Here is a 19923-nt window from a genome sequence, read left to right as displayed (position 1 = left end):
TCACTGAGGAGGCTGCAAGGGTGAGCTAGAAGGGACACAACAGAGATCAGATGCATGGTTCCCAGAGGATAAAGGAACAGGTTCTGCCCAAACCTGAGATGCTGCTTCAAAAATGAAATAAAACCACATTGTGTGCCCAGGAAGTTTCTCTTCTGCAGAGACATATTTGCTAGTGGGGGGGGGGGGGAAATAATTAAAAAAATAAATCAAGGTGTTTTCTTTAAACACATCTATACTTTCCTGCATTCTTGAGGCATATGAGTGTTTGGATTTAGACAGGGGCAGCTTAACATAAAAGGTGAAGAGGTCCAGTCAATTTGAGAACGACTCAAACAAAGGACTCTGGAACAGCAGGATACACTTTGCACTAGGAGTGCCTGCCCTTTCCTTCCAGCTCCTAAAGGCATCAAGGAACGGAGAAAATACAAGCTGGAGCTCTGAATTTCCACATCACCTAGGAGACAGCACTTGAGGCAAGTAATCCTCACAACAGCCCAGAAAAAAAGAGGGGGGTGGGACAGGAAAGGATCTTACAAGTATCCTTCAAAACAATCTACTTTTCTACCAATTTGGTCTCCAAGCAGAAGAGCCAAGGGACTAAGACAGACCTGGCAGAAAATATCCAAGCAACAATATAGTATCTCAAGAAGATAAAAATTCATTCCTACAATGGCATTGTTTTTTGTCTGGAGCAAAAGATTCTGCAGAGAAAACTGCTCCAGGACAACCAGACTAAGAGAAAAACACCCTCTCTGTGTAAGAGTTCAAGTTGCAATAAATTTTCATTCTCTCTTATTTACCAAGTTTACCTTGCTGTTTACTTTTCATTGGGTATCTGTTATCCCAACCAATTTAAGTTTAGGGTTTTTTAATATTTTAACTTTGCAACAAACAAAAAATTAGCTAAGTTTTAAGGCTTGTAGATTTTATTATCAGAAGTTGTCTAACAGTGGGTAGATTGGAACCAAACATCAGAGTTTCCAGATATCTTTCTGATCCAGAGCAGCTGTTCTTCAAGGATTATAAAATAAAAACAATTAAAAAAAAAACAAAAGCAAACAAAAACTAAAACAACAACAACAAAAACCCCTTGTTGCCTCTTACACAAAATGTTTTAGTTGTTTGCAAACTGTTTCTTCCAATGCTTGAAAGAAAGCTAGTCAGAAAACAATGGAACATGGCCCTCTTTTTGCAATTTAGGGGAGACTACTCATCAGCTTTAGAACCATGCATTATTCAGTTGACCTGATCAAGTTCAGTTTGCACCTGTTTTTATTCAGCAGTTATTAAGTTTTGCTGGTTTGATCTGGCCTCTCCCTCTGCCCCTAAACACTCCTGCATAGAGATGGTTATTTCTGTCACATGTGTTAGTCTGGGTACCCCAGGGCTGGGACAAAACAAAAGAACTGAGCACCCCTAGCATCTTGGGTTCATACCTATGTCATCTGCTTCTCTTTCATCCTTTTTTTTAAGTTCTTTATCTTGCAGTTATCTTTCATCTCTGAACACTGTATTAAGACATTATGTTATAAATGTTCCATGGGAATGTTTACAGCATGAGCAACCTGATTTTAGAACATAATCTGCCTTACCACAATAATCTAGCATCCTCATGTTTTCTCTCATTTCCTTGAGAGAAAGAAATATGACATTTGAACAGAGAATAGCAGAAGACAGGATTAGAGGAGAATACCTCAGTCATCAAGTGTACCAAATTCCACCCCTGGTCCAAGCAGCTACAGCACTGAGCCCTTTAAAGTTTTTTATGAGAGACAGTTTCATGAAGATTTTTTGTTATCCCTGCTATCCCCAGTGAAAAGTTAATACAGCAGCTACAAATTCAGCATTTAGGAAAGCCTAGTTTCAATCCACTGCTCCTCCCCACATCTTCCTCACAACCCTGAGCTGTTACAGCCCCAGTACCTCTATAGAGAAAGAGCCCTAGTACCTCCTACTTCACCAAGGTGTTGCAAGTGTCAAATATATTTAAGAGCATGAAGCATTCAGATACTATGGAAACCAGGGCAAGAGAAAAACCAAAAATAGATGGAAGATGCAAGCTGTTGAAAAGTCTTGCTGAGGAAGGCTGTGCTTGCTGCAGCTGATCCCAGAGTGGTATCCATTTAGAGCTCAAGCATAAAATATCCTCTCTCCACTCTTTCCATAGCTTGTCATTTTTCTCTGCCACAGGGAAAGGAATATTCTTTTTCCTCCTTAGGCCTTTAATTTCCTCTCTATTTAATAGGCCTCCTAATTACCAGTTCCTTTTAGTGATTCACATTCTAGCTTGTCCTTCCCATGACCCGGAGTAGACCACTGTCTGACTGCTTCTGTATAACAAGATTATTTGGAGTATATCATGAGATTAAACACTACAGAGCACTCTCTTTATGAAAGGGAAATCAAACAGCAACCTACAAAGAAGGGTACCTGAAACAAAGAGTTGAGGTGCCAGCCTGTGAAACACTATGCCTCTCCTTTTTATAATGCAAACACATTTATTGTGCATATTCACTCTCTACAGACAAACCAGTTGCTCATGTATAATAATCCTTTTCTTCACTCAAAAAGAACAAAACAACCCCAAAAAACACCAAACAACCCTTACCAACACAGAAAGTACTTGAAATAGCCAGAATGACCTGTGGAGGAAACACAGAGGATGCCAACATGAGGTTAAAAGAACTATCTTATTGAACAGTCAACCAAGTGGAAGGCAGCTGCAGATGTAGAGCAGTTAAAGGACCCCACAAGGTAGACTGAAGCCATCAACCCTGGAAAGCCAGTGTCATGTCCCTCACCAGCACAGACCTCAAGTCTGCTTGAGACCAGAGGTACCGAAGTCTCACTTCACAGCACTGACTGTAGTTTCAGGTGCTCCTTACAAGCTACTTCTTGAAAGAAGAGTCTCTGGTCTTTTCAGCGTGACCATCTCAGTGAGGAAACCCCAGCAAGGTGAGTGGAAGGCTCTGAGGATTCTCACTTGGCTTTATAGTTGTCAGTGCACTTCAGGGAAAGGAAACAGATTGAAGGTGTCCAAGATTCTTTATCTTAAAATTTCTTGACTGCAGCATCGATCTCAGGAATTATTGCCTTCAGCTGGTTCCACTGGTCTGCAGAGAGCGCAATGCCTAGAAACATCAGAAGGAGGGGTTTCAATGGAGACAAGGGGTAAGCATCAAGTAACACACCAGACTAGTTCCTTCAGACTAGCTACAGAAGGGAAAGTTAGAATCTGAGGCAGAGGCACAGACCAAAAACAGAAGCAGCCTTCTAAGCATTGGCAGTTATGCCAGCACTTCAGCATCTGTATCAAGAAGTACTCAAAACTTTCACAGAAGCACCACATGAAAATAAAAGTTCCAATTGCCTTTCAAAAGTCCCACAGCCCCTTACAGACTATTCCCACCCCCGAGCTGGGAGGTTGTTTTAAGAGAACCTTACTCCACAGAGCAGTGAAGACACCATCCTTTCAACTGCCCACATGAAATAATGCCAACTCTCACTCTATTAAAAAAAAAAAAACCAAACCAACAACCTACTGCTAACAAAACATCACTAGTGTGGCTTAGACACTATAGAAGAACTGGCTTCTTTTTAGATCCAGCAGAGGTAAGGTCTTAGCATCCTGTCTCTCTCCCTTACAAAACAAAAGTGGTAGTGAAATTGTTGCATAGCATTGTGATTTTGTCAACTTGTTCCTTTTAGCTTTAAAAATCACATTAAAGAACTTGGGCCCAAGCTTCATTAAAATCTCTAGATAAACATCAGGGCCAAGAACTCCAGAGAAAACATCAGAGGCAGTATTTAAAGAAAAAAAACATTTATTAATTAACTGTGTTTTAACTGACGGACCTTCTGTCTTACACTGTGGGTATGCTTTTTCCAGCCTGGTAGGAGTCCACAACGTTCCTTTCCCTCTCTGTCCCCAGAAGCACAAAAAACCTTGAGGGCTTTGCTTCCCATTTTCACTACAGGGTACACAGTTCCCTCTAAGCAAGTAGTTTGTACTTGTAACTTCTCTGAAGGAAATTAATTTCTGGAAGAAAAACCATGCTTAGTGGTTACAAAGCAAACCAAGCAAATTTGTCTGCCCTGACATAAAAATTCATAGCAAGGACCAAAAGGTTCCTCAAGAACCCCCATATTAACTGAATCTTTGCTGGGCATAACACACTGTACAAGTGAAAAGAGTCCAGGGCCTGTGAATTATGAGGCAAGCTGGCAAGTCACTATGAAAGTTCCACAGTAAAAAGCCGAAGTTGAGCATTGACTTGGAATTTGAAGTGCTCTGGAGAAAAATGTGTCTTCCTTCCTCCAGCTGCCTTCGCTTGCATCATCTACTCAGGTACTGCCACTGTGATGGGCCACCCAAACTGTGCCACTGTAACACACCATCAGACACTTTACCAAAATAATAAGGAACACCTAAGACAGAAACACTGAAGTGTCTTCATAGGGATCCAGAACGGTCTTACCCTTCCTGTCCACACCTAGAAAGGGAAGGGTGGATTTACTTCTGGGTGGCTCTCCCTGCCAAGTACAGCTCCATGATCACAGATTATGGGCAAACACACTATATACCACCTTTTTGCCCTGCACAGCAGCTTCCTGCACTGTTTCTCAGAGCAGTCCTGCCAAGCTCCAGATCTCACCAGAGGGTCACACTCATTCTTCATGCTTTCTTCAGTTGTAGCCACACAGGCTCAGAAAGTGCTAAACCTTCCCACACAGCTTGCTCAGCTCCCCAGACCCTCAGTGTGGCATGCACAGGTCTTCCCTGCCAAGGGAGACAGGCTGAGCCAGAGCTTGAGAGCCAGCAGCTGAGCTGAGAGACTGGCATGGCCTCCAACTGCCAAAAACGGTTTACCTTTCCTCCCTGGTTTTGTGCTGCCCTCCTTGTCCGTGTAGAACTCCCTGATGTCCACAAGGACCTTGGCCTTGAAGCAGGACACTTTGACATAATGCATCGTACCAATCTGTGGTGACACAGAGCCTGAGTTAAACCCAGCCTTGAAACAAGCTGGTGGTCCTCAGCCCAAAGGGCCTGTTGGGTTACCCAACGTGCCAGAGGACTAGTGAAGGAACAGCAGGCACCCCAGGAAGCCAACTCAGCCACAAAAATGCTCTGCTACAAGTAGGGAAGGTAGAAGGGAGAGACCTGCATAGAGAAGGAAGATGTGTTCCAGAACAGATCCCTGCCCTTCATACCTGGAACATGCCCTCTTCTTCACTGCCTTGTCCCAGAGGTTTTTCTGTCACCTTTGAAGGTTTGGCCTCTGTTTTCAGTCTTCTCTCTGACTTAGAAGACATTTCTTTCTTTCTTTTCTAGAAAGAGAGATCACCAGCTTGTATGGCCTGGTCTGAGAAGCTAAGGCCCTTCTGGGCTGTACCTGAGCCTCCAGAGCACACCAGTTTCATGGTCCACCAACGAGGCACACATGGACTGGGCACACCACGAACGCAGGTGCTTCAGCTGCCGCTGGAAACAGTAAACGGTCACCTGCCCGCAGAACTGACCAGGAAGCTCTGCTGGTGGCTCTCCCTTCTCCCCGGGGTGGCAGTACCTTCCCTCCACCTCTTCCTCCGAGGCGCTCTCCGAGCTGGTCGTCCCCGCCAACTCCTCGTCCTTAGGCATCCTACAGGAAGAGCCGTGCGTCACCGCCGGTCGGCCCAGGAGCGGAGCACCGGAGCCTCCGGAGCGCAGGAGGGGAGCGCGGGAAGGGGCCGGGCAGGGCCAGGATCCCCAGGACGGGCAGGGTACGAAAGGGCTCCCGGGGCAGGGCCCCGCTCGCCCCTGCCCCCCCCGGCGCCGCCCGCACCTGAGCGCGGCGCGTGCAGCCCCTGGGGGAGCCAGGCCCCGCCCCCCCCGCCAGCGGCCCCGCCCGCCCCGCGCGCGCACGGCGGGGCTGGCGCTCGCTCGGCCCGGGTCCCCCAGCCCCAAAATCACCCCCAGGGAGCACCAGGGCCACCAGGGGAGAGACATCCCGGGCCCCGGCAGGCCCAGCCGTGGCTCCATTCACGCAGCCGCCGAGACCGAACATCCGCGAGGCTCGGCCGGCACCGAGAAGCGGCGGCGCGAAGGCGGAGCGGCAAGTGCTACCCGAGGAGCACCAAGTGCTACCCGAGGAGCACCGCTCGATCCGCGGCCGGTGGGAGGAGGCAGAGCCGCAGCACTGCCTCCCTGGTCGCGTGCTGGTGCCGGGCTCAGGTCAGTCTCCCGCTCCACAACTTCGACCGCCGTGGTTTGAAAGACCCGAATTGCCGCACGCGCAGCGAACACAGCTCTGGCCATGTTAATAATATGAATAACTTGTAAGTGTTCAAGAAGTCACTTGGTACTGACAGAGGCGTAACAATCTACAACCAGCACAGGCTGAGTTGGCTTCACAGCTAGCCATTTTTTTACAGTATTGAAGCTGTCTTGCATACAAACTTCAATAGCTTCAAATCGGCACAAACCCTTTGAATAGATGAAGATTTGCCCCCCTTAGGTTGCTGGAATCTTGCTTAGGGTCTAAATATTTTCTGTCACACTACTTTGACTGTATAGAAAGGATGATGTAAGCTCTAAAATACATGCATTTTCTCCCTTTTTGCAGGGTGTCTATTCTTTCAAATAATGCAAGGAGATTCCAGTTTTTTGAGCTTCCAGCAGCAAACAGTTCTCCAACAAATCTACTCAACAAACCTACTCACTTGGTTTATTTTTCCAAGGGAAAAATGGACAAACAAGGAAATGAAAACTGTTAAAATACTTATATATTATTACATTTATAGTCAGAAAAAATACGTAAATCAACAGCATTGACTTTTCTATTAGCTTTTAAATATCTACCTCAATATACATTTGTTCTTCAGGACACATGAGATAAATAATTGAGTTAACATTGCTAGATAAATCAACTTTTTTTCCTGAGCTGCAAATATTATAACCTTGAAGCTGCTACCCAGTTACTACAAATGGAAACTAAACAGATCAAAGTGAGCAAGCAGGTGCCCATACTTTGAGAAGCAAGAGGCCAAATTTACTGACACATGTAGTAGTACCCCCCTCATTTCAGATCAGTAAGTCAGGACTGAATGGCTCTTAGATGTAAAACTCTGCTTGGCCACAAGCTGCAGGAGCAGCTCAGTAGTTTGGCTTGTACTGTGATCAACATGAGAATGCATGATTTCAAACAAACGACCAACCACCCACCCAAAACCAAGCCCCACAACAATTTTTGTTATCAAACATCTAAATAGATTGTGGTGACTCCTCCAGGCACAGATAGTGGGGTACTTAGCTCTATTTTGGCATCAGGGTCTTTCCCTTTAGTGCTGAGTATGAGGGTGGAGTTCATATTGCACTGAGGTACTTACTCCACAAGAATAAACCAAGCTCTCTTATTTGGGAGATCAACTACAATAGTCCAAACTTAACACACAGAATCCCCATTAAAGCCTTTGTGGAGTGGAGAGAAAGAATAAAGAGCTTCATTAAATCCTGTTAGAAAAACTGGCTTTTGTGAGCTGCAGACTTCGACAGCACCAGGACAACAGGTAAAGTCAGATATCAAAGAAAATTATTTTATGGCTAGAAGCATCAACTGCTAGCCACTGGTAGATATGTGGACATGTATTTTCAATGCTTCTTCCTTCCAGACCAGTCAAACTGCTGATAAAAAGGTTAGGTAAAAATAGGGGAAACAGGAATCAGCTACACAGAGCTCTTCTGCAATGTTGTGGAGAATTTTTATTTTACCAGAGTAGCTGTTGGATTTCTGCCTTTGCGTGTTGTGTTGGTGACAGAATTTACCAGATATGCTACCAGTACAAATCAGCACCGTTTTTCTTGGTTTTGTTTTGTTTTTTTTTTGTTTTTGTTTGTTTGTTTGTTTTCAAAATGTAGCAGAATAGCAGGGTCTATTTACAAGCTTCTCTGTCAACTTCTCAAAGCAAACGGCAATGTGGGAACTAAGATCACTCCCAGGATGGGTACTCTGTTCCAGCTCTGAGAATGTTGGAATTTTACTATCTCAGATTTGAATATATGTTTCAGTGCACATGCACTTTGTTCAGAAGCATAAACCCTTATCTGTAGCAAAACTACTTTCTATGGCAGCCAGCTAGGATACACAAAATGCACCCAATCAGATTAGAAGACAAATTACCCTTGTGTGGAAGTGTCATGTACTATCTCAACTGCCCCTGAGGTTTACAGCCTCTCCTCATTTACCTCTGTCTGCTTTTCTTTTAGATAGCTGCCACTGCATCAGGAGTGTTAGCAGTTTATTGTTGAGACCACAAGGAACTAAAGTGTTTGCTTTAATGCTACAACCTTGACAGCAACACAGCTGAAACCACACTGTGTTGCCTTGGTGGAAATTTTTGACTGTGAGCTTCGAGCTTCTCATCTGCAAGTCTGAAGGCTTCACTGCAAGGAAGAACTCTCCGGGTTCTCTCTTGCCCATTTCTATATGCATCACATCAAGATGCAGCATGATTGCTAATAATTTTGGTTTATTTTTCTCAGTGAAGTAACAGTTCCATTAAGCCTGGTTAAGGAATCGGCTGGAGTGCAGGAAATGCACCCTGTCCAAGTGTAACACCAGAAACGTATGATACGGCTGGAAGCCTCGGAAGCTACATCCAGATACTCAGAACCTAAAGGAAGATCTTCACATAGCCACTGTAGCATGTTCTGAACCCACCCAGTCCAGAGCACACACTTTCCCACAGCACAACACATGCAGTTTCTAAGGGTAGAGCACAAACAAAAGCTAGTGGAAAACAAGGCTCATGTCACAGCCACTCCGGCAATTTCTGAAGCCATGAAAAATTCATTTGGCAGAGGAGTGTCATGAATACTTCAGGCATGCAAAGAGATGTATTTAAAATAAACACTCAAAAGATAAGAAAAAAGCAAGTTTCCCTGTCGGGCTGATATTTCAAGGGTGCTTGATACCATGCCACCTGCTGCTATTACAGCGAGCCACTGACAGCAGCATGCTCTTGCTCTCCTGGAAAAGATGCTTTAAAGAACAAGCTGCTACACATTTAAAGGAGCAGAAAGCACACATCATGGGGTAAGGGTACTCCTTCAAGAGGAGACTACAGTGAAATGAAGAAAGATGGATGGAAATCAGTGCTTTGGACCCCATCGAATGGACAAGGGCAGTGAGAGGCCACAACAACTCTTTTTCTAACACATGGCATGCACAGCAGTAGTGGTGCAGACAAGGATACACAGCTTGAATTTTCTTTGCATACAAAAAAAGGGTACACCTTCATTCAAAATCTCAAGAGCTTTTCAGCCCCTGTAAAAGATGCTATTTTAAATATATATAGAAATTAAAAAAAAAAAAAAAAAAAAGGTAGTCATTTTGGCCTGTGAAGAGACCTCGTATGCATAGAACAAATTTCAGGAAGGACTCAAACATTGCTGAGTGTCAGGACAGTAGTATTCAGTCACAGCATCTTCTAGAACTACAACTAGCCTAGGACTTGTAGTCAGTATCTTGATTTATTTTCCAGAAATTGAGGGTAAACGAAGTGCAACGCTGCCCAGAAAGGGCATTCATCTCACCAGAAACTAGTGACAAGTATCCTGCTTACCCTGGATGCTGGAACTCAGGAAGAACTTCAACTTAAGACAAGGACAATGCTTGAGCAACTCGTTACTTGTCCCTCTGATCTTTGCTCAGCACTGGCCACTAGTTTTGGGCAAATACAGAAGTATCGGCAAACTAAAAATAAGGCTTGTTCAAGGATAAAAGTAACAGAGAGAATGTCTTCCAACATACTCTCACAGGTACAGTTCTGGAAACAGCCATGTTTAAAATGACATTCATAAAACTTCTTTTTTTGTGTTGTTTTGCTTTTTAATGGCTAAGTCATCTGCCTTCATACATACTGGGGCAGCACATGAAAGGACAGCAACGAGCACTTTGGGAACTTGCTTGTAAGTGCAGGCCAGGAACAGTGCTTCCAGAGATAGCAGAGCTGAAAAATGTGAAATGAGACCCTGAGATGCAGGTGAACATGGGAAAACACCCCAAAATCCAGAAACCATCTGGAAGTAAAAACTGAAGAATGAAGATTGAAGGGATTACAGGATCAGACCTCAGCAGGAGTTGGGTTGCTCTTGCTCTTAATATAACCAGCTCATTACATGGAACAGCACAGAACGTGATCCTGCAGCAGTTGGGATTGTAGAATACCCCTTAAAGACCAAGCAAGAGTTTAGCATGGAGTGGTGGCAGTTGTGAACTGTTCGAAGACCATAAACTTTAAGAGAAGTCAAGTACACAGCAAAATGCATCCTCCAACAGAGACAGGAAAGAACCTGTCCTGGTAAGAATACTAATGTAAGGAACCCATTTTAACAATCTTTCCTCACTCTGTCAACAACAGTCGAGATAATTTACAGTGCACTTCCTAAAAGGGAACAAGTTCTTGCACAGTCTAAACAAAACATAAGATTTTTGTGCAGACACTGCTTGCTCAACACACCTTCCTAAAGCCAGGCAGTGCACTTAAGGAAGAAGTGCCATAAGAAAACATACCAGCCTTTAATTTGTACGCGCACTTTTTTTCTTTTAAACAACTGCTGAGTCCTTGCTTGCTGGGCAGAGGTAACATGTCCCTCTACTCTGTAGGTTCAGTTTTCAAGTTGGCTGTGTGGCACATGCATCCGTGAAGTTGCTGGACTTGGTTTTACAATCACAGAAGCTGCTCAGAATCAGCTGTTCAGTTTTAAACAACCTGCAAGAACTAGTGAAGTCTTCGAGCCTCTCCCTCATCAAAAAGCAAAGGAAAACAGACATGGTGCAAGTCAGGGGAAGAAGGTGAAGAAAAGCACTTAGAGGTGCACAAGAATTAACATTTCATTTTCTTTCTGCCTTCACTCCCCTCTATAAAGTAGCAATGATGAAAAAGAGGAAGAGAAACAGCAGGATTCAATGGAAGGCAGAAGGTTCCTGATGGGCTCACCAGTGGCTCAGTGCTGCTCTATGGGTGATGACTTTTTGCTTCACTGCTGCTTCGTTTTAATAGATAATCTCTGTATCATCCTGTAAAGGAGACCAAAGTGCTGGAAACAGAAGGAGAATAAGTAACCATGGGTCCTTATAAATGCAAATAAAATTACTCTATTCTACACTGAGAGAAAACTTACTAGAAGGCTTAAAACAATACTAATGTGCAAATGCAATACCTTGTTTGTGTCATCCACTAGCACTCTCATCTTGAAGACTAAGTGGGACTCGGTGAATTAGGAGGAATTATTACAATGGAGCCAGTCACTTGAGGCTGTACAGACAGTGACTTGTACAGGCCTGTATCACCCCCACAGATACAAACACTTGCTAAAGATTTAACTTTTGTTTTTATGCTATTCTGTTCTTTCTGAAGGGGAGGAAAAAGCTTCAGATTTCAACACATGCATGAAAACTGGTCACAACAGAAGCACTGCTGCTAGCAGTGTTTCAGGAATGTAAAAATGAACCAGGCAAAGAGAGATCCCCAGTAGTTCACAATCCTAACTGGATCTTCTCTCATCATTTTGCAAGTAACTTTGAAATTAACTTAATTTCTCTTTTGATTCTGCTTTGATAAATTGCATTTTGATTCCACAACAGTTACTTCAGATATTTGACAGATATAACAAGATCCAGACTTTGAATAATTCATAAAACAAACATAATGAAATCAAAGTATGTTTTCCCTCCTGTTAATATTGTTACACCAGATTTTTAAATGCTTATTGTTTCTCCAAACAAACACACACAAATAACATGAACATGTCAAAGTTTAGATTGACATAAAATGCTTCCCTTTCACTCATGCTCTTCAGATAACCCAGCCAGGATCAGAAGCCAAGCTCAGAGTGACTTTGTTAAGACTTAAACAAAACCACCAAATTTAAGCTGGCTGCCCAAGGCATGGAGCATCACATTTCCAGAAGTATGGACAGAGAATGTAGTTACGGTTTCACTGAAAAACAAAACCCTGAACACACATTTATAACCTGCATCCCAAGTTCAGATACTAGAAGGATCTCCCGAAACTCCTAACTTACTACAAGCTGCAAATCTTTAACATTACAGAAGATTTTAGTTACCTCAAGACATTTCAGTCTGAAGCCGTTACACAGCCAGAATAATCTAACAAGTGAGTTGTGTATGTCCTTGACCAAGAGAATGAGCTCTATAAAATAGTTTTGCACTAGAATGGCAAGACATTGCCTTCAGCACAGCCCACTGAGATACTCAAAAACATACACATAAGAACAGCCAGCCATTTTGGATTGCTGCTTTTAGAGTGGGGTGGCATTATTGTTCCAGCTTCGGCGCTGGGACTGTGTTAACAACAGTTACTGTAGCTAACATGATTTATGAGGAAAATAACACATCTGTCTCTTGCTTCTCTCCTCTTACCTGCACTGCAACATAGGCAACACCAAGGTACGCTGCGATACAGACAGCCAGCAGGAGGTCAAATATTGCTGGCTTGACCCTGCAATAAAGAAAGAACACATGAAATTGCTACAGCAGGTACTTCCACAGAGCAAGACAATAGCCCTACATGCCCAAGCGAATTCCATACCTGTATGCATTCATCACCTGTTTCAGCTGGTCATAGAAAACAAACTCAGGGTCCCTATGAAAAGAAGAAACCTTTCAGGTTGTATTATACTTCTTGACACTGCAGGCAAGGACAACCCAAACCTCTGTTCCCAAGTTCATCCCTCCAGAGGCAGGCAAGCATGACCACCTGGGATACTAGTTTTGAACTGATTTTAGCTGTCAAGTCTGTCTTTTGGTACAATCAGGAGCCTAAAGATAAAAATCAGAACACGAGGCACACGAAAGATGCCTCACTGGGTTCATTAAGCTCCCTTAACCCAAGCAGGCTAGACAGGACGGAAGCTGCCCTTTTGCAATTATAGAAAGTTTTCTAGGGGACCTTAATCTTTTTTTGGCATTCAGAGAGAAACAGCACTCGGGAGTATGAAGGGTGGAACTAAAACATTGAAAAAACAAGCTCTTCAGACCGAGCTGCTGGGACTTGTTACTGTGCTGTGAGGAGCGACAGAGCTTTCTCTGGAAGAACTGAGAGCATGAACCAGAACTGACAGGAGAGCAGAAAAGAGTAATCACTTTCAGCTACACACCAGGAAACCAGAAAAGCTGCAGCTCAGAGACAAAATTCATTGGAGGGGGAAGCCAGTTCAAATGGCCTGGCGGGTTGTTTAATCTTTTTTCTTACCGTTTGTCTGCCTTTACATGATGCTGTTTGACATCCTTCAGATAGCGACCCATATAATATTCTAGGGTGTTAAGGAAGGTGCTATCTTTGTCAATCAGCTGGGCAGCCCTGGGCTGACTGCTCAGCCAGTCCATCACTGATTCTAGTTGTTCCTGCTGGATCTGCTGCAGAAAAATACCACCAAAGAAAGCAAGTCAACCACACATATGCTGAGACCAGATCTCTCTCTCAGACTCCCAATTCCTTCTTCCCACAGGTTACAAAAATGCACTGTACTCACCATCTGATCTGTGAAGACCTGCAGATCTGCAGGTGCTCCCTGCAAGGAAAAAAAAAAAGTCCAGGCTATTGGTGAGAGCAAGCTTGGTTGGGTAGGACAAATCTAGCTAGCACTGCATGACAGTCAGCTCTTACCTTGTCTGTTAGGTTGTAGATGACCCTTGTCAAAGCCTCAGCAATGATCCTAGTATTCCTAATTAGTGCCTTAGTGTCTATTCGTGCCCTAAAGCAAAAGAGGGGATTATGGACTTGTCAATGGGATCAGCTTCCTCTGAAAAACACACTTTTTCACTGCATCAAGAATAAGTCTGAATCCAGAGCCCATCTCCCAGTGTTTTTTCACCCACCCTCTGACCATCAGAATAGCACAAGCAGTCATGAGGCCAATTTATGTTTATGGGTTGGATTCCAGCAGCAGCCTTCCCTAGGGCCTCTAACCTCCTGTCCATGATGCTGTTCCGCAGGCTGTCCCGGTGGCTCTCCAGATGGGAGATGGTGAATGCTGGCAAGCGTCGGATTGCAAAACGCTCATGCTCCCATGCCAGCATGTCCTCAGCCAAGTTTATCTTCTTGTGCACCATGGAAAACTTCACCTCTGGGAACTGGCTGGCAACAACCTGAGGGAAAGTACAAGCCATCTGGGGTGTCATGCTGCCCACTGCATAGTCCCACCTTGCACTGCCCAGTCCACCTAGAACCAATTTTTCTGTGTTTCAGAGGGTAAATACACTTCTACCCATAAGGTGCAGTTACTGCCATTAAGAAGCTGTTTCAATGTCAAAAACACTTTTAATGTCACTGCAGAGTAGCTTTTGCAAGTAACAAACCATAAGGAAGTGCAGTGAAAAATGCAACAGATATAGTCTGCTTCATTTGAGATTGTGATACGAGTCTGCACTTCAAGTTACTATAAACAATACATGAAATATTTCAATGGCACACACTGTCATCATGTCTTCATTCCTTAATTTCTTGGAGAGCTGCAGCTCCCCATAATAAGTCCCAAGTTCCAATCTACTTAAGGTGCTTTTCATTACCATCTCCAATTCTCTCAGAAAAGCATGCTGCAAGGTCCCCTCCTTGGGAGGCTTTGAAACATGGAGATGAAGGCTGCTGCCTCGGCCCAGTGTATCAAGGCACAAAACAAATGCTACGTTGTCCTGCAGCAGGCTGGAATCTGGAACAGAAAAATCCAAACCTGTATTGTTATGCTTTGTGCTGGAATTTCCATCCCAAAAAAGCAAGGCTCCCATAGAAGATTCTCACAGGAGGACTAACACAATCATGTTAACAGAGGCCTTGCCACAGAACATGCTGGAATGCCAGCCCCTACTCACCAGTGTGGTCCAAATTGTCTTCCAGCCACCGCTTGGTTCCTTGATAATTAAACTTGCCACCTCCAGACGCAAAGAACAGCAAGTTATACCTGCCCATCAAAGAAGACAGAAAAGTGTTTGTACACTGCACTCCACGGCTACAGAACACCTTTACTCAGCCTTGGTGTGAAATCACAACAGCTAGCACCTGACATTCCAGCAAAACTGTACACTAACAAACGCTTCTCAAGTGTCACATACTAAGGTGGCAGGATGGGGTAAATGGGAGGAGTTCCCAGTGCTTGAGGATGGAGTCTATTTTCCTCATAATTCCTTCCACTTATCCCCAAGCTTGAACAGGACTAGAGCAAAGAAACCAAAAGAAGGAGCTTGACCATTAACAGCAGCTGTACTCGGAGGGAAACAAAACAGAGCAAAGGAAGTAAAGCGCTGATTGGAACACTTTACAGGTCTAGAGCAAAAGCCCTTCTTGCCTGATCTCAGCTACACAAGTTCAACCAAGAATAGGGCAGTTTCTTACCCAGCGTGGGTACGTCGGTAGGTGTAGAGCCGGGAAAACAGCCTGGCTAGTTCCAGTAGCACTGAGATACCACTGCCATTGGAGTCAGCACCATGTGACAGCCACTGCAGGATGAAGTGGGACAGAGACAAGGTGACAACCCTACACTTATTCTCATGTACCAGAATAGTCTACAAGATAGGACACCATCATGCTCCACTTATAACTACCCCACATCTTTAAGGCCAAGAAAAAACACCAGGGCAGAGGCCACATGGGAAAAGACAGGAGCACACAGACAGGAACAGAGAGCTGCAGGAAGAAAGAATACTCACTGGAGCCACGCCGAAAGAATCATAGTGAGCAACTATCACAACGGTGGGCAGGTCTTCACCACCCAGTCCTGTTAGCCTTCCCTGCAGAGGACAGAGAACTGCAGTGTCACTCAGCATCACCTCTTGTGCACAAAGACAGCCTGACTTACATATGCCTAATGAGCCTGCAGTGGCCTCAGGTCTGAGGACTTTGGGTACTTATCTGCCTGAGGCTTCCTTGACTTCCCTTGTCAGTCCAAAAGTCTGATGAAGTCCCAATAAAAGAAGGCAACCCATCACCGTTGCCAGTTTGAATCCATACACCACTCACCTCCACACTGGGTATGAGCCAATCATTGATAGCTTTGCTTTGAGCCCCGCTGGTCACCATCTGGAAGCCATTGGCAGTTGCTGTGTGCAGCAGAACTAGAACCAAAACAAAAAAGTACACCTGTAGAAGTTTTGTCCCTGTACTGCCCTTGCTAACTGAGCTTTGGAGAGACCAGCTTTAAACTATTTAAGCCTTGCTGCTTCTATTTATGCATTGACACAGAATCCTGGTGACCATGCATTTTAATTCTGTCCTGAAATCCCACTACTTTGAGGTGGCTAAAACAAAAACGTTTCTCAATCAGTCCTAAAGTTAATAATGAGCAGGTCAGTAAGATATTAAGGGTATTTACAGGGGAATACACAGAAGCATTGAACTGACTTGTGGTCAGACAAAAAGCTGCAGCTTCTACCAACATAATATAGTCACTTAACATCTTCAACGTTGTTTTTAACCTGAGTTTTGCTTTCTATCGTACTTGCAACAGTGTAAAACTCAGAACTCTACTCCATGCAACTGTGTTGCCAAAAACAGTCAAGTAATTATCTTTTTTATACTGTCTTTTACTTCCACTAAATCTCAGAGCATTTTAACAAAGAATAAACATGCAGGCAACAGAACACTTCCTCTAAACCTTCCCTCCACTTGTTAGAACTTACCTTCTGCAGCCGAAGCAGAGCCCTGCGATGCAGAAGCAGCCCGTGTTTGCTCATAGATAGACAGCAGCTCTTCATCTTCCACTGCAAAGTAGACTGGCACAATGGTTTCCATAGCAAGCATTTCCGGCTCTATCTCCATGAATTGCTGAGGATTTAAGTGAGACACAAAGTTAGCATCTGCTAAACATACAAAAGGGCAGAAAAAATTAACAACCAAAGCAGAGAGAGAAAGGTAGGTTTCTAAATTAGAGATTTGTTGTGCATCACAACAGGAACTTTCAGTCCTGCAGCAACCCAAGCTTCTCTCCCTCTCAAATACATCTCCCATCAAAAGAGAAATGGAATGTGTTCTTTTTTACCCTTACAACATCCTGTGGGACAGAAGAAATAGATCGTGGCAAGATGATCACCACAGCCCCAGCTGACTGTCGGAGAGCCTTCTGGTACTGCTCATAGGAGAAATCCACCAGCCTCATCATGACACAGCGGCGGCTCAGGACCTCTGCTTCCACAGTGCGGGCTTCTGTGTTCAGCACTGCACTCCTGGTGCCTGTGAGGAGAGCACAGCAAGAGGTTTGGGAAGTGCTTCCATCATATCTCCCTTGCTTGAGCCTAGCTCTTTTTCAGAACAGTCCTGGTGACAGTCTGACCTCAACCACCTTACAAGCTTTCTTCCCACCACAACCACACAGGCTGCAGGTGAACCTGCACCCAACACCTGCACACTGAGCTCCTACATTGTGTAACAAACAAATGCTGACAGCAGTCCCCTCAGAGAAAAACAATCCATAATGAGGATAATCCCACCACCATTTCCCAAACAGTGATGTGTAAACATGGCAAAGTGTGGATCCAGAGTTTTGCTCTCAGCACAACCCTGACACCTAAGCAGAACAGACCCAATAGTATTTTCTGAAAGCACAGCAAGACAAGTTGATTTTCTGCAGTTTCTCTACAAGGAGCTGCTTATTAATTATTCATGTACAGTATTAGAGGGAGTCCAAGCTTGTTATTTAATTGCTCTGTGATCGATGTTGACAGAAACCACTTCACCCCTCTGCAAGAAGAGGCTCAGCAGTAATCTCTATTTTATCTTTTTGGAAAAGAATATGAGAATTTAGATCAACAAATAGCTTTTATCCTGAAAGACATCTAGCCTCAGAACACACACAAAACAGGAACATCAGATACCCAAAGGCACTGGCAAGGGACAAAGGAAACACACAATCCACTGAGCTAAAAGGCTCCAGAAAAAGAAACAGCATAAAAAGATAATTGCAAGCGTCTTAACAATGTGTGGCTTTTTGAGAGTTCACAACACAGGTTGTGAGCACTTGGCTAGAGAGAACATTCAGGCAACTAAAGTCAAAGTCAGCTGAAACACAGCTGGCAGCCCCATTGAGCCTGCCAACAGACTTACCACCACAAGAGAAAAGAGGTAGCTTAACACCCTCATGAGAGAGCCCACCTCAGATCCAGTGAGGTTCTCAACAACAGAGGTCTCAAGATGCGGACACATTTTGAGAAACTGTGATGGAAGAGCCCAGAAATAATTTCAGATATTCAGAAACCACCAGCAGTGCCCACAGCCTTTACAAGGCATGCAGGCATAGCTGGCACATAACAACTTCTACAGATGTTTGATCTTAGGAGGACAGACTTAAGAGACCAGGTCTCTTTTGACAGTACAGAATAAATGTGGGGCTATAACACCAGACTGTTAACACGAACCTGAAACTTAGGCCACAAAACAGACAGCAGTCACTCACAAATAGAACACATGCCCTAGCCTGGAATAAAACATCTACAGACGACTCAGACACAGCCTGTGATCCTGGGTTAGCGAGTATGGGGATGCGGGTGGAGGCTGAGGGTTCAACTCTTCGATGATTCACAGAACAGGTTGAGTTTCTGACTCAAAGAAAGGTGTTGCACAATCAAGCAACAGAACAGAAGAACTGGAGGTCAATCATAACATAAAGGAAGAATTGTAAAAGAAAAGACTCTTAAATTAGGAAGCAGTGAAACAACAGATACTGCTAATTGAGGCTGGAGAAGAGGCTGAAGAGCAAAGAATCAAGCTGGTAATAGCAGAGATAAAGGCAAGAAAACTGAGCTCATGAGCAAGCTCCCCCGTATGCAAGAAGACTGCAGCTGGACTACTTGAAACAGGGAGTTCAGACACAGGAGCATGTAAAGGACACAGCAGGGTCCTTGGCCACCTCTAGGTCACCATGTGAGAAGTCCCAGCTCCCTCCTGCTCGTGCTGAGGTTGAGCAGTAAAACGCAGACACACGGGGCCCACCGGTGGCCTCCCGAGTCCGGGCCCGTACCCAGGCCCGGCTGCAGCCTACCGGGGCGCTCCGAGCTCTCCTGCAGCCTTCCCCGCGCCGGGACGCCCTCCCCGGCCCGCCTGCGGCTTCGCGGCCTAGCCTGGGCTCCTTCCCGGGCTCGGGGCTCTTCCCAGGACCCCACCGACCCCCGAATGGGGCCGCTGCCGAGACTGGCCCCCCCGAAGGACCAAGGTGTTGCGCAGGACGGTGGCCGAACCAAGCCCGGCCGTGCCGTGCAGGCTCTCACCGTACGGCTGCCCGCCCAGCTCGTACTGCTGCATGCGGTAGACCGTGAACTCGTGGGCGGCCTCGGCGGCGGGCGGTGGGCCCAGCAGCAGGAGCACAGCAGGCACGACGAGCAGGAAACTCAGCGGCAGACATGAGGCCTTCAGCACCGACTCCAGCACCTCACCCGCCTCCTCCAGCATCGCCGCGGCCCCGGCTCCGCCGCTGCGGCCTGCTGCCCCGGCACGCGCGGCGCGGCGCGGCACGCCCGGCCCGCGGGATGCCGGGAGATGTAGTTCGCGCGGCGCCGCAAAGGGCGCTGGGAGCTGCGGTGGCGGCAGCGCCTGCAGCGGAGCGGCCGCCCGGCCCGGCCTGCAGGGGGCGCCCCGCGCCGCGCCGGGCCGGGCCGGGCCGAGCGCCCCGGGAAGGGCACCGCAGGGCCCGCCTGCCCGGCCGCCCGCGGGAGCCGTGACCGGAACCCGCTGGGCTGTACCGGACGCGTCACCGAGCAGCACACAGCGCGGCAGCTCCCGCGCCGTGCTGGGACCAGTCACCGGGCACCTGGCCGGCGGGAGAGGCAATCACGGCAAATCACACAGGGGCTTTCTTATCTAGATTTATTGCAAAACAAGTGGGCTGGAAGCTCAGCACCTCCTGCTGAGGGGCCAAGCCAGCAGGTCATCAGGTGCTTC

General features: G+C 45.7%; 2 protein-coding genes across 6 annotated transcripts; both read right to left on the bottom strand.

The window, feature by feature from the left end:
• Window positions 1-1089: 1089 nt before the first annotated feature.
• LOC127393990 (activated RNA polymerase II transcriptional coactivator p15-like) lies at window positions 1090-6062 on the bottom strand. Of its 3 annotated transcripts, XR_007891583.1 has the most exons (6): window positions 5951-6062; window positions 5521-5639; window positions 5212-5328; window positions 4871-4979; window positions 3856-4039; window positions 1090-3131 (listed from the first exon to the last, which is right to left on the bottom strand). XR_007891583.1 is itself a non-coding variant. In XM_051639651.1 (5 exons), exons 1-5 carry the CDS (start codon window positions 6042-6044, stop codon window positions 3052-3054), a joined length of 519 nt encoding a protein of 172 aa, XP_051495611.1. In that variant the 5' UTR covers window positions 6045-6062; the 3' UTR covers window positions 1090-3051. The 3 variants fall into 3 exon arrangements, 1 of the variants encoding a protein (XP_051495611.1); XM_051639651.1 differs by lacking the exon at window positions 3856-4039; XR_007891584.1 differs by lacking the exons at window positions 3856-4039; window positions 5951-6062 and adding an exon at window positions 5823-5860 and having other exon boundaries at window positions 4871-5639.
• Window positions 6063-6679: 617 nt separating this feature from the next.
• Window positions 6680-19526, bottom strand: NCLN (nicalin). 3 transcript variants are annotated; one of them, XM_051639643.1, is made up of 16 exons: window positions 19254-19525; window positions 17033-17223; window positions 16674-16818; window positions 16015-16109; window positions 15705-15785; window positions 15391-15494; window positions 14871-14959; window positions 14571-14710; window positions 13972-14150; window positions 13669-13756; window positions 13535-13573; window positions 13255-13418; window positions 12592-12645; window positions 12423-12501; window positions 10978-11077; window positions 6680-9987 (listed from the first exon to the last, which is right to left on the bottom strand). In XM_051639643.1, exons 1-15 carry the CDS (start codon window positions 19432-19434, stop codon window positions 11018-11020), a joined length of 1689 nt encoding a protein of 562 aa, XP_051495603.1. In that variant the 5' UTR covers window positions 19435-19525; the 3' UTR covers window positions 6680-9987; window positions 10978-11017. The 3 variants fall into 3 exon arrangements, with proteins under 3 accessions (XP_051495603.1, XP_051495604.1, XP_051495602.1); XM_051639644.1 differs by having other exon boundaries at window positions 8489-11077; window positions 13255-13415; window positions 19254-19526; XM_051639642.1 differs by having other exon boundaries at window positions 8489-11077.
• Window positions 19527-19923: the final 397 nt, after the last annotated feature.

Source organism: Apus apus, chromosome 24 (assembly GCF_020740795.1).
Source record: "Apus apus isolate bApuApu2 chromosome 24, bApuApu2.pri.cur, whole genome shotgun sequence".
NCBI lineage: Eukaryota > Metazoa > Chordata > Aves > Apodiformes > Apodidae > Apus > Apus apus.
Note: the sequence above shows the minus strand (reverse complement) of the source record. Positions and strands in the feature narration are given on the sequence as shown.